This window comes from Barbus barbus (genome assembly GCF_936440315.1).
Source record: "Barbus barbus genome assembly, chromosome: 6".
In the NCBI taxonomy this organism is placed as follows: domain Eukaryota; kingdom Metazoa; phylum Chordata; class Actinopteri; order Cypriniformes; family Cyprinidae; genus Barbus; species Barbus barbus.
Window position 1 is genome coordinate 7,817,050 of NC_136734.1, and position 14,668 is coordinate 7,831,717.

Genomic DNA, 14,668 nt, shown 5'->3' on the forward strand with positions numbered 1-14,668 from the left:
AGCAAGGTAAGCTGTGCAGCTTTAGAAACATCTATTCCTGTTTTCTGGGCACACACACATACGTGTGCTCGCATGCACAAACTGTGTCAAATTAGGTGTAAAAGCTCAGTTCTGGTCCCATTAAAGCAGGTGTACCTTGAATACAGGCATCTGGCCGCTGTGAACGCGTCTCTTTCACATGTGCTGATCCTGAATCCTGTCCAGTAGACGTCTCCTTCTCTACTTCTGCCTAGAAATGTACTGTAAGTTCCCTTTGCGTCTGTTTTGTTATATTTCAGTCTACCTGTTCTTTTGCGCTCTCTGTGTGGATTTGTCTCACTCTGTCCACAACATTTGCTGAAGACTCTGTGTGTGTTAGCAGCTGCTCTGAGGCGCGACTGTGCTACTGAATAAAATGACTGGAGAGAGAGAGAGAGTGAGAGAGCAAGAGAGGGAGAAAGAAAAGAGAGGACTGCCCATGTCCTGTCTCTCTCTTTCGTTCTCTCTCTCCAGAGACAGACCGCTGTCCCGCTCTGCTTGCTGTTATTTTTAGAAGCGGCCGAGCCATGAATCAAAGGCTCGCAAAAGAAACAGGTACATGTCATACATATGCCAGCAGATCAGGGGATCTCTATCTCACACACACAAACACACACAATCCCCGCTCAGCCATTTGTGCAAATTTCGTCAGCCCTGGTGCAGAAAAACTGCAAGACGCTTGATTTTTGTGAGGTCATTACTGAGGAGGGTTGTGCATTGTGTTCTCATAATGCATTATAGTGAAACCTCGATATATCTGCTATAATCATTTTGTTTCAGCAATAATGGCCAAAGATAAAGCCACCTGATCTATAGATACATGATAGATCCTAGTACAAAGACTTTTAGTCAAGGTCACGTGAAACCTTCAGTCCTTCAGCTCTCCAACAAATGATTAAATCAGAGATGTCACATTCATCACATACACAGATTGCAACTGCAATTCCAATGGATGATGCACAACATCTATTTTTAATAAACTGATTTCATATTGTCTAAATTGCAGTACATGGATTAAATTGCATTAGCCTGTATGATATATATACACATTAAATCACAGTTGCACATCAATGTCATTAAAGTCTCATAGACCCTTTACTAAAATCAGTTCATCAGAAAGCAATAAATGAAATCTGTCTCAGGGCGCATTTAATTACTATAAAACATATCTGCCATGCAGTACTGACATACCATTAATGTAATGAATAGTCTAGATAATGCTGTTCTCTCTTTAAAGACAACCATACAAGATCCATCAAAAGCTGAGTATTCCTGTTCAAAGCTTGACAAGAGAATTGATTAAGTGAAATTAAATATAAAAAATTGAGTCAATGTGCCGTATACGTGGCCATTTGTAAAGACTGAGAGATAATTCATATTTATAAGGCAGACATCAAGATACATCTTAAAGACATAGTCCACCCAAAAATGAAAATACCGTTATCATTTACCCATCCGTTCAATAATCTTCAAACACACATAAAACCTGAGAGATTTCTCTCCATCCATTGAAAGTTCATGCCAAATGTAAAAGTAATGTATATAAATCAAGCAGCTTAATCCAAGTCTACTGAAGAGACAAAAATGCACGATGATGAACAGATTTAATTTAGGTTTTCATTTACATATAACATTGATTATCACACTGTCCCTACGTATCTCTTTAATGACAGAAACACAGATTTACTTCGCAGCCATCTGTCTCTGTACAGCTTCTAAATAAGCTAAACCTGCTGGGCCTTAACAATTCCCTGTGTAATTGGATCCTGGACTTTCTAACCGGAAGACCTCAGTCAGTCCGTGTCGGCCACAACACCTCGAGCACTACTACACTGAGCACAGGTGCCCCACAAGGCTGTGTGCTTAGCCCGCTGCTCTTCACACTGCTGGCCCTTCTTCAGACAACTTCTATTCACTCATTACGCTCTCCTAAATAACAAAATGAGAAACGGTCAGCAGAACTTTGTATGTGTTAAACTTTAAAGGCAGGGTAGGAGATTTGGTTCAAAAATATGTTTTGTTACGCTGGTTGAAAGTCTCCTCACATCCTGATAGCTATCATTAGTTAAGTAGTATAAATTTATTTATATGTATTTATATAATCTGTGGAAGGAGTATAGGATCATAAAATATTTGTCCAATCAAAATGTTTGGTCTGAAGATTACGATAGGCCTGCCTGTTTGTCAAAATATGTATTTGCATACCTCTGCGCACTGTTTGCGCAGACATGATACATCATCAGAGTATTCCAGTGAGAATGAAAGGTGCTGTTATTATAATATTATTTGCTTTGTACTGTAATGTTTTCTCACCGGTGAATGAGATATGAGGTAATCTGACAGCATTGCATTCAACCCTCCGCCCAACGCCATCTTTCATTTAGTGTGTCGAAGGTTAGTCTCTGTTCTGCTTGTGCATGTTCATGTGTTTTGGAGGAGGTGTGGCTTTGCAGAGTGATTATGCAGGGAGGTTGGGGATCTTGCTTTCAATGCTAGCTTGCTAACACTAGCCTATCCAAAATTGCCTACCTTACCTTTAACTAAGTGTGTCTGGACATTTTGCAGGAATTCCCACAGAGACTACCTGGACACTGTTTTAAATCCAGTGTGCTGCCAGCCTCATCTCACTAGTATTTGTAGGTATTTGCATGTGATTTTAGCACCATTTTAGCTGTGAATCAATTAAAAATGATCAGGTTTCTGTGATTACGCAACATTAAAATTTGGTTATGCAGAATAAAGCATTATATATGTGCTTTTTCCACCTTATTTTTCTGTGAATGTGTGAGACTTCCAGTTCATTAGCCGCTGTAGGGAAATAAGGAGAAGAATTACAAAGTGCAGTACACAGTAAAACTGTTTGCACTACAAGCCAGTGTGTTCATAATTACAGCTGCGGTCCGTAAGTTTTGCCTCTTTGTTGCCATCTCTGTTTGAAACCTGCAATTGCAATTACTTGCGGAAATATTTTCATTGCATGGGTTGTGCTCCGGCATGGCTCCAGCGCAGATGAATCTAATGTTTTGAGGGGAATGTGTGGCTGTCATTCACCGCACCAGTGTGGATACTGTAATTAGAAATCACAAATTCTCGCCTGCGTCTTGGAATATATGACCCAAATAAGAATTTTCACTGGATATTGTCATCAGAACAAGCAAGTAACAAGTCTGCCACATTTGTTCTGACCAACTGAGGGAAAAAAAGCATTACAATAAATCACGCTACCAATGGTGATTAAATCTAATGATCGATTAGCTCATATCACATCAAACCGAACAAATTATTATTATTGTTATACTTTGTTCTCAAATTGTTAATGTTAACAACATCAGCATTGTGTGACTACGTGTATGTAGTGTGTATTAGCGTGTAGATTTCAATTTCTGTACAGTCTAATCTCTAATTGTCAGACCATTCGAATTTCATATTAAGACATTCTTTTAACCCAAAAAGCTAATTATTCTTCCTTCAAACTGGTTCTCTTTAAAATACAAATCATGTGTAATCCCAGGCTATCTGAAATCAGATACACATTTAAAACTGGAATAATTTAATTTCAGTCACATGTGAGATGTGATTACAAACCGCCATCTAAATGATGTAATTATTCCAGCTGCTATGAGAAAAGGCTAACAATCCACTACCTGCAGCATCTGCACATGCAATAGCCTATTAGCCAGGACAACATCTTTATGGTTACAGACGTGACGCAATGATGCAGCAGCATGCTCAAATTTCCCACGAAAACCTACCTGTACCACTCAAATGAGAAAACGTTATTATAAGCTTACCGTTATGAATCGGGGTAAAGTAAGGCGATAGTTTTGAACACTGGCTGGTTATGTACTTGCTCAAATACCGATTTTGGATCATTTTTAACCCAAAAAAAATTACGGACTGCAGCTTTAAAATAATGCATTAAAATAATATGGTAGACACTAGTTTGCAATATCATGCAGCAATACTAGTTGTTTTGTACAGCTAAAAATAGCTGGAAGCGAATGACAACGGAAGTCAGACACAGAACATTTATAAATGGCCGCACCTGCTCTTGCGGGAAAAATAAGGAGGATAAGTACTAATAAACAGCCAATATGCTACTAATATTCATGCTAATAAGCATAGTTAATGTGAGAATTGGTCCCTAAACGTAAATGTTACCAAATCGGTAATCATAAACGTATTTACGTATTAAAACCAATTTTTTTTTGATACCAGTACTGATACCAATACTTCTTTTACAGTTTTTCTTTTTTTACTTGTAGCACAGTTTCTGAAACCTGACACTCAAACACCAGAACCACACACCAAATACACTAATTCTCGGACTTTGACTCAGTTTTCAATTTCATAAAACACTTTTTGCAATACACAACACACAATTCTTTATGTAACACAAAAATCTTACATGAATTGATATTATGGCAAAGGTGTTTGCAAATGTTTGCTTTTGAGATGTGTTTGTGATATTTTGAATGCAGTGCTACACTTTGCAAGAGATGTAAAGATCCTCTTTACATTCAACTTCTTGTTTGCTGCTAGTGTTTTTAACAAGTTCAAGTGTTTTTTTTAAACATTAAACACTGAAATTAATGCACCAAAATGAGAATGCCTTTCAAATTGTAATTCAATTGTGTAATCATGTACTAGAAACTGTATGTTCTTCATTCATTATCATTGTAATTAACCAAATTATTGTTTAATTAGCTAATAAAGAGTTAAATAATGCTTTGTAAACAACTTATTAACCGTGAGTAGTTCTCACTTTAGATTAGGTCACGAAAAATGGGAAAATATCATATATAACCTACCCTTAAACCTACCATCACAGAAGAGAGAGAGAGAGAGAGAGATGGAGGGGGGGGGGCATTTCTGTGAGAGGTAGGTTTAGGGTGTGGCAATCTCAATTGGAATTCCAACTCATGAATTGAAAAGAGAGAAATTCTGAAATGTTTAATTTTTCACAATTCTAAACCTAAAAGAATGTAATTCATAAGCGTGTATGTCTGTAGATATACATTATAATTGTATTATAATGTTAATCCATTATAATGTATTACAATTATAATTACATTATAATGCAGTTTGAATGTGTATGCAAACATATAAAATGTGTTTTCACATCAGAACCAAAATTTCTCAATTAGATTTTTTCAATGACAATGTATGTGTGTTCCGAATGTGAAACATGTTCCATAAGAAGATCAATCCTGTATTTCTGCTCATAAGCTGCTTTTACCCATCTTACACACACACACACACACACACACACAAACACAATATACAGTAGGTGTATGTGCATGCGCATGTGTGTGTGTTTGTGTGTGTGTGTGTGTGTGTGTGTGTGTGTGTGTCCATACGCACGCATGCTATTGTGAGGTAAAGATAGTCCCTGAGTGTCTAGCATGACGCAGGGACCGTTGAGCGGTCAGGGGTTATTTTTAGCCTCTTCCAGGAGTGTCACAGAACAACGACTGCAGAAAACAATGTTTCTATAATCCCTGGGCATAAAACTCCTCATGTCAAACTTGGGACATCACACATAAAAAGGACTTATGAATTACTCATGAGCTCATGCTGTAAAACGTTCACCAAGAGACAAGTGTGCTTTATTAAACACTGAAACGCACATTAAACATTAAATACTGTTCCAAAAGTATAGCCACGGACAAATTATTTCATAAAAAAAAAAAAAAAAAAAACTCAACCCTCAGTCTTACCCTCAAGTTGTTCCAAACCTGTCAGAATTTTATCTTTAATCTTTAAAGTAAAGTAAAAAAAAAAAAAAAAAAAATCTTTAAAGGACCTTCATTTGTGTTCTGCAGAAGAATGAAACTCATATAGGATTGGAACAACCAGAGGGTAAGTAAATGATGACAGAATTTTCATTTTCGGGTGAACTGTCACTTTAAGTCATAACTGAAACTTTTATGCATTTTGGCCATTCACTTACACACTGAAAATGCAGACACCTGAAAACCTGGTTTTAAATGAACGAATTCAAATCAAAAACTAATATTTCTGATTATGTAATCCCTATGAAAGTAAAGCGAGACCAGTCTTTCCCGTATCTGAAAGCTTGAAATTTCTACTTTTAAATGAACGAATTCAAATCAAAAACGAATATTATCTGATTATGTAATCCGTATGAAAGCAAGGTAGTCTTTCCCCTATCTGAAAGCTTGAAGTTTCTACTTTTAAATGAATGAATTCAAATCAAAAACGAGTAGGCCTATTCCTGATTATGTAATCCGTATGAAACTAAAGTGAGGTACAATCTTTCCCGTATCTGAAAGCCTGAAGTGTCTACTTTTAAATTAACAAATTCAAATCGAAAACGAATGTTATCTGATGATGTTATCTGTATGAAATGAGGTACAGTCTTTCCCGTATCTGGGAAATATCGCTCAATATATGCAGTTACCTGCGCGCAAACGCCCTCACCTAGATACAAAAAAATAAATAAATCAAGATTCATCTAATTTTCATCATTTTTGAAAGAAGACATACTATGAGGAATTTACCTCATACGAACAGTGCGATCTGACATGGCTTTATTCAGCAGAGAGGGGGGGGGGGGGGGGTTTATGGGGGGATGAAAGAATGGATGAAACGCATTTGTCCGTGCTTCACTCCGTCTCAAATCGCGCTCGCGTAAAGCGCTTGAGAAACAGTATCTCTTCCATGGCTCGGTAAGCTTTCAACCCGTTTTTTTATTTTTTATTTTTTTAAGTAAGAGCAAGAGACTGTACGACATTCACGTTACATGATTTGGCTGCTTTTTACCTAGAGAGCGTGACAGCGCACCGCATTAAAAGAAATGATCATTCATGTTTTCATAATCGCTGGCCAAAATCAAAAACGAAACTAAAATTAAAACATCTTTGAGAGCAAGGGGGACCCCTGGTGTTTCGGGGGCCCTACGCAGCTTGCGTATTCTGCGTATAGGGAGAATCGGCTCTGATTTCTGTAATATATTCTTACCTGCATTAGTTAACGTGTAATTTTTACATAAACCTGTACGGATTTTACTAGTTGGGAACATTTTGCACAAACTGAAATGTATTGTTAACTTATAAGCTTTTTTGTTATTCAGATATTTTGCTGAGTATTTCTATTTGTTAACCAAAGAAGGTTACATTTTTTATAAAAAAAAAAAAACGTTTAAGTATTACAGTTGTTTTAAAGTTAAAAGGCTAAACTATTCTATGTTTGACTTAATTTGAAAGAATAAAGAGTTTAATTTCTATTAAGGTTTATATGGATTTTAAGATGTAGCCTAATTAGTGATTTTAATAATTAAGTTACTTGTTGAGTAACTAAGTTACTTTTCAGACAGGGTAATTAGTAAAGTAATTTAAATACAATTTTGATGACGTAATTAGTAACTGTGATTAATTACTTTTTGAAAGTAACTTACCCAACACATCTCTGTGTATACTACAAAAACACACATTTCTGAAAACAGTAATGTCATACGCACATGTATTTTGTGTTCAGTCTATAGGTATGTGTGCCGATGCATATTGTTTATTTACAAAGTGACTATTGGCTTGTCATGAATAATAAAGCATTTTTTGTAGTTTTCACAGATTTGTGGGAACAGTGATTGTTTTGTCAATGTTGTCATCTGTGTGCAAAACTTTTCAAAAATGCAAAGGAAAAACTTGCACTTGCAACAGAAATATTGGCCTAAATGTCAGCATGCATTTTTTTTCCCTAGAACTGTCTGCAGAGGCTGGGTTATTGTTTGAATTCATCAGAAAGGGTCAAAGAGGCTTGCATGGACCTGTTGAAAGTGGAGCAACCTGAACAAAGGACAGGGAACTGTTGTTTTAAATTATTTTCAGAATTAAATTAAGTGTTAGTTTAAGTGTTAAATTAAGTTCAGGACATCATTGTCTGTCATGTGATAAACAGAGGCCTTGTCTTGGCAGAGGCAGCCGAAATACAAACTTCACCATCTAAAAAGGTCAACAGCCAATTCAGTGATACTGTGAAAATTTTCTCAAGAAAACCATTATTGATTTATAAAGTAACTGGCATTATTGTGTACAATTGGGCAAGAATACAATTCTTACAGGTGCAACATTTTATTTACCATCTCCAATGGCGATCTGAAACATCCTACATTGTTTTCTACTTGAGTAACTGCCTGTTAAAGTTAAAAAATTGAAGGAGTATTATTTTGTTGTGTTAGGATGATTAAACCAATTGTTCTCATTCCCATGAACTTTGGTTTTAAAATAGCGGTTTAATGAAAGACATTTAAAATTATTTAGTTCAAGTAAAGTGTCAACTTGGAGTTCTTGCAAACTTTCTGAACAATCACACAGAACAGAAAACAACATTTAAATTGTCCAGTTAGGTACAGTCCCCCCACTAATATTGGCACCCTTGATAAATATGAGCAAAGGTGGCCATGAAAATAAATCTGCGTTGTTTATCCTTTTGATCTTTCACTCAAAAAATTCACAAAATTCTAACCTATCATTGAAGTAAAAAAACTGAAAGTGGGGAGAAAATCTCATGATGAAATAAAATGTTTTTCTCCAATGAATGTTGGCCACAATTTTTGGCACCCCTAGAAATTCTTATGAGTAAAATATCTCTGAAGTATATTCCCATTTATATTTAAATTTTTTAGCACACTAGGGTGACTAGGAGCATGAACATGTCCAGCCATGACTTCCTGTTCCACAGGATTATAAATATGAGGAACACAAAGGCCAAATTCCTTTAATCCTTCATCACAAGGAGTAAAACCTAAGAATATAGTTCTGATGTGCAGAACAAGATTGTTGAACAACACAAAATAGAAAGTGGCTGTAAGAAAAGTGTTGAAAATCCCCATTTCCACCATCAGGGTAATAATCAACTAAAGATGTTAAAAATCTGCCTGCAAGAGGACGTGTCTATATCGTCCTAACTCACGGTGAAGAGGAGAGTTTGAGTGGCCAAAGACTCTCCAAGGATCACAGCTGTAGAATTGTTGAGATTAGTTGAGTCTTGGGATCAGAAACCTAAAAATATATATATATCAAACATCCCCTACATCACCACTTGTTGTTCAAGAGGGTTTCAGGGAAAATTCTCCTCACTCGTCCAAAAACAAACTCCAGCAAATTCAGTTATTAGACACGACTGCAACTTCAAATTGCAGTGGCTTCTATGGTCAGATGAAACTGAACAAAGAGCTTTTTGGCAGCAAACCCACCAGATGAGTTTAGTACAAACAGGGATAAAAACGTACCCCATGTCCACATTTAAATATATTGCTGGATCTTTGTTGTGGGCCTATTTTTCTGCCAGAGGTCCTGGACATCTTGTTTAGACACATGGCATCAAGGATTCTATCAAATACCAACAGATAAAAAATCAAATTAGAAAAAATCCTCTAGCCTATTAGAAATCTTATAATGGGCTGTGTTTGGATCTTCCACCAGGAAAGCAATCCAAAACAAACATCAAACTAAACACAAAAAAGGGTCACTGAGCACAAAATGAATCTTTTACCATGGCTGTCCCTGTCCTCTGACCTGAACCCTACAGGAAATGAGTGCGGTGAACTGCAGAGAAGAACTACTAACATGGAGCTGTGAATCTGAAGGATCTGAAGAGATTCTGAAGAAAATGGTCTCTGATCTCGTATCAGGTGTTCTCCAAACTCTTCAGGCATTATAGGAGAAAACTCAGAGCTGTTACCCTGGGAAAAGGACGTTGCAATAAATGGGTGCCAATAATTGAGGCCAACGTGAACTAGAGAAAGCATTTATTTCACAATGAGATTTTCCCCCCACTTTCAATTGTTTTACTTCAATGATTGGTTGTAATTTTGTGAATTTTTTTAATGAAAGATAAAAAGGATAAACAATGCAGATTATTTTCACAACCACCTTTGCTCATATTTACCAAGGGTCCCAATATTAGTGGAGGGCACTGTAAATGTGTAAACTGAAGTAGACTCGAAAATAACATCATGATGCATATTGTAGGTGGGGGGAGTGAATGTCCAGCGCTCTCTCCACCCTCAATACCACGACTGAGGTGCCCTTGAGCAAGGCATCGAACCCCCAACTGCTCCCCGGGCGCCGCAACATAAATGGCTGCCCACTACTCTGCACTGCACTGCACTGCTGTGTGTTCACGGTGTGTGTGTGTTCACTGCTGTGTGTGTGCATGTTGGATGGGTTAAATGCAGAGCACGAATTCCGAGTATGGGTCACCATATTTGGCAGTACGTCACTTCACTTCACTTCATATCAATATTACAGTTTTCCTCGATTGCTAACACACAATTCATGAAACAATTCACCATTTTCTCACAACTATACACACAATCTCAAAACTACACACCAACTTGTGCAAACTTCAAACATCCAGGTCAAAGTCAAACATTTTAGTCTATTTTGTCAGAATCTAATCTTTGGCCTCAGATGACACACAAACCTGTCAAATACACAGACTATATTCCTGTCTAGAGAACACTAGTGAGATCAATTCAAAACACTGTTACAAAAACCTCATTTTGGGAAACAGGAAACATCTTGCTATTCAATGACTGTTACAGTATGCAGCATAAATAGAGCGGTGCAGATACAGTAAAATTCACCAATAAACCTCCCGAGTTGCAGCCAACCTGCCCTGTTCCCGCTAAGCCTGGCCCTGGAGAATCATTTTAATAATCTTGTGGTGGGTTTCCTGGGAGAGAGAATTTTATTGATGCTCTTATAATGAAGCGTATTTTTTTCGTATTGATACTCCCGCCTCACTACATCTTTTTTTTTTTCTTTGCCTTCAATTAGTAAAACGTACCCGTGTCCTTATTGGGAGTATTTCCCTAGCGCTCCACCAGGGTGGTGTAGTCTGAATAAACCAGTTGTGATTTAGGGTCTTTTAGACCTATGTGAGTGCCACATTAATAAGAATTTAATTATAAATTCATAATAGGCCTTTTAATGTGAATAAAGTCATAACAATACATCAGCAACATTAAAGTATCAATATTTTGAGAATGAAAAATCAAGTCATAGCATTATGAAACTATATCTAAAAAGTAACTTTTAAAGAGTCTTCCCAAATGCCTAACATAAAAAAAAATGCCTAACATGGCTTGAACTTCTAAAATGTCAAACAAGAACAAAATTTCTCTCACGTTTCCCTTGACATTTCACTACCTACTGTGAGATGTTCAATTAAAAATTCAATTACAGCAACTTAATTAAACACAAGAAAACGTTTCCACACAATTATGTACTACAAAATTAAGTCGATTTAACAAGTCAGTTTAGTCATTTAATTTATTGTGTCAAACAACTAGCTAACAATACTGCATATTAGCATGCTAAATATATTTTCATATATTATTACGTTACAGCAATACCATTGCTTGAACTGAAAAACAAATGCCCTTATCATGTAATTGCCCTCTGTCTGTCTGTATTATTTTAAACTGCTGCATGTCTGAAACATAAATGAAAGTATAATAACAAATAAGTTTTTAGACCATTACAATGTTGCAAAAATGCGACATTTATAACTGAATTACAGAAGTATGCATACAGTGTCACTTTTATGCAATTAAAGTGCAGCCTTTCATTCTTAATATTTTTGTCTCCAAAAGCCAGGGAAATAATGTAAATAAATCAAACAGTAACTGAGCCTGTGTTCACTGAGAGCAGACAGAACACAAGAGTTTGTAGGTAGACCACAGACAGCAATAGCATCATTACACCGCACAATGAAATGGAACGTATGGAAGGAAATGACAGTTCGATGACATTTCCGGTGAGTCTCCACATGGCCGTTAATCCAGCTGCCCTTGTGTTTATGTCAGTCACACTGCTCTCTGTGCCTGTATGATTCATGTGAACTCATTTCCTGTTACATCGCACAAGAGCATCACGTATACCTGAAATAATGTGACTCAGTACTGACTACAAATTTATTAAAGCACACAAACATGTAGCAGCTTCCCACACCTACTGACCAATAAATGTTTGAAGACATGTGAAAACTGACATTGAGAGAGAAAGAAGATACATTGCATTGTTGTATATATTTTAGTATTACACTCGGAAATAATTATAAACTAAGAAAAAAAACTAAATGTTTATAAACATATTTTAGTTTCCCTTACACCACAACAAATCATTTAAATACTCAGAACAGAACATAAATAAAAAAAAGTATAAAACAAACAAATGTATTTAAATTTGAACTGAAAATGTCGGTGTGTGAGAAATGTGCTATACATATAAATTTGGGGTTTAAGTACCTCTCTCATTCAGCAAATCCAGATGTGTGCAATTTACATGTTTTGCATGCTTGATGGTAATAGCATTATATAAATCACTTCGGAATATAAAGAGCAGCATGTTTCTGATGCTAAAAAACAGGTGATTTATATTCTGGAATATATCTGTGATGACCAGTGTAGGCAGGAAGCTGGCATATTTAGAAGTTCTCACAAGGTCTATAATTGGCGTCCCACATGGCGGCCTAAATTTGTTCACCGATAAAAACAAGTATGAAAGTTCACAACAGCACCACTGACCACCAACACTGACCAACATAGGCCCCTCGGTAAAAAACTTCAGATTCAGATTATTTCTATTCATTCACCTACCATAGACAATCGTCCTTTTCAACCATCTTTTCCATTTCCCATTTAGTATGACAAGGGAATCTGAAGAACTTAATAGGGATGAAAATATGGATTTTGTTAAGTTGAATCATTTTCCAGCTATCCACTAAGAGTAGTTGTGATCCTTGTGTATCCCATAATAGAGAGCAGTGGGAATACATCACATGAGAAATGAAGTGCAACGCTCAAAACATGCCTAGTTCTGTATATATACATTTTCAGGACCCAAATTTTGATAAATTATTTACAATTTTGTTTTAATGTCTTTTAAATTTAAATAGTTTGATGCTAATAATTCATTGCAAAATACAATTGGTGCTGCATTTTATTGGGTAACACACTTTAGTATATACATAACATATAACTATCATTATTAATAACTACTTGCTTATAAACATGTATATTATTAACCTATTGACTGTTTATTAGTACTTACTGTATAAAACATGTTCTGCATGACCATATTCTATATCCCTAATCCTACCCAATACCTAAACTTAACAACTACCTTATTAATTATTAAGAAGCAGCAAATTAGAAATGTACGGAGTTTATAGTAAAAAGAAAGAATTGGTCCTTAAAATAAAGTGTGACCATTTATTGTTGTTGCAAATGAATATAACAAAATAATGTAGTATGAGTATTGTCACCTTGTGTATTTTTGTTCATAGTTATCAATATAACGACAAGACCCGACAACAATGAACAGAAACAGATGAACTCAAGTACACATAAACACACACCTGACTCAACAACTATATGACAACAAACTCTACAGAGGACAAGAGCAAACCAAAACAGCAGTCCAAACTGAATGATATCATGACAGCATGATTCTATGGCCGGCTTAATTTTATTATTTATGCTTGCTATAGTTTTTCCCCTGCAGTCTGAAAAAACTTGCAACTCATTTTGGGTCACTTTGTGAAGTGCAAGAAACACACACACATTTACACTAATCCACCACAATTCACAGCTGCGACGAGTCCTGCTTGAAAACCCCGTCTGGAAACCCGCAAACAAAGAGACAAACAGCCAGAATGATGGAACAGAGAGGTGAAGAGAGCCATAAAGAAAAAGATGGGACGAGACGATGATTGAAAAGGAGTGAAAGCTGATTCAAAGGCTGATAAAAGCATCTGTGATCAACACGCACCTTCTCTTTCATGTGAATGGAGAGCAGAGGAATAAATGATAGCAGGTGCGAGATCTGACTCAAAGCCTATTAGACTAATTCTGAGCTCCAGTCAGTGTGGGATATATCTACTAAATATCACAGACTTCCAACCATATCAGCATTCTGTTGACTGAAGACTCAGAACACATTAAAAATGGCCATAAACATTTGTATAGTTATCAACAGGAAGGAACAATTACCCTTTTATACACTTGCAAACAGATTTAGTGTCAAAACATGATGCTGATGTTTCCTCAAAAGTGAATGTTTATAATTAACAGAGTGCCACCATGTTCATGTGACATCTCCAAAAGGAACCGGTAGTTTAATCCAAGTCTTCAGAAGCAACATGATCACTTGTGTGATGAACGAAGCAAAATTAAAGTGCTTCCAGTTGATGCCGTACAAGCTGATATTGAAATGTACTGTACCTACAATTTACGTTTGGAAAGAGAATGGGTGATAATAAGAGACAATTGGATGAGCAACATGATCCAGAAAGGGATTATTACCCAGTTTGTTCATGCTGTTCAGAGTGAAAACTGTGCCACAGACTGTGATGTCTATGGACTGACAGCTAATATTACAACAGATGTCAGCACTTCAAAACAATTTCCGTGCAGTCTTCAGTATGCTGACAGTAATCTTGAGTCACCCGTACTCATGCAGTGTGTGACCCTGCTGACGGAGAGACTAAAGTCCTTAAAGAAATAATTCATTCAAAAATGAAAAATTGCAATTCACTCACTCTCAGGGAATCCAATAAACAGATGAGTTTATTTATTTGTCTAATTTAGCATAAAATCCCTTGCTCAGCAGCAGAGAAT

The 14,668-nt window shown here is 36.4% G+C and overlaps 1 protein-coding gene across 2 annotated transcripts in view; it reads right to left on the reverse strand.

Moving 5' to 3' along the window:
• The window catches only part of LOC306871947 (regulator of G-protein signaling 3-like), a 137,318-nt gene that overhangs the window by 73,722 nt on the left and 48,928 nt on the right, over positions 1-14,668 (reverse strand). The window contains exon 1 of one of the 2 annotated variants that reach the window (XM_079420226.1): positions 136-400. The exons of the other annotated variant lie outside the window; for it this stretch is intronic. Within the exon in view, the coding sequence (XP_079276352.1) occupies positions 136-150 (15 nt within the window). The 5' untranslated portion in view covers positions 151-400. Of the gene's footprint in view, positions 1-135; positions 401-14,668 lie in introns of those variants that run through there. 2 annotated transcript variants of the gene reach the window in all.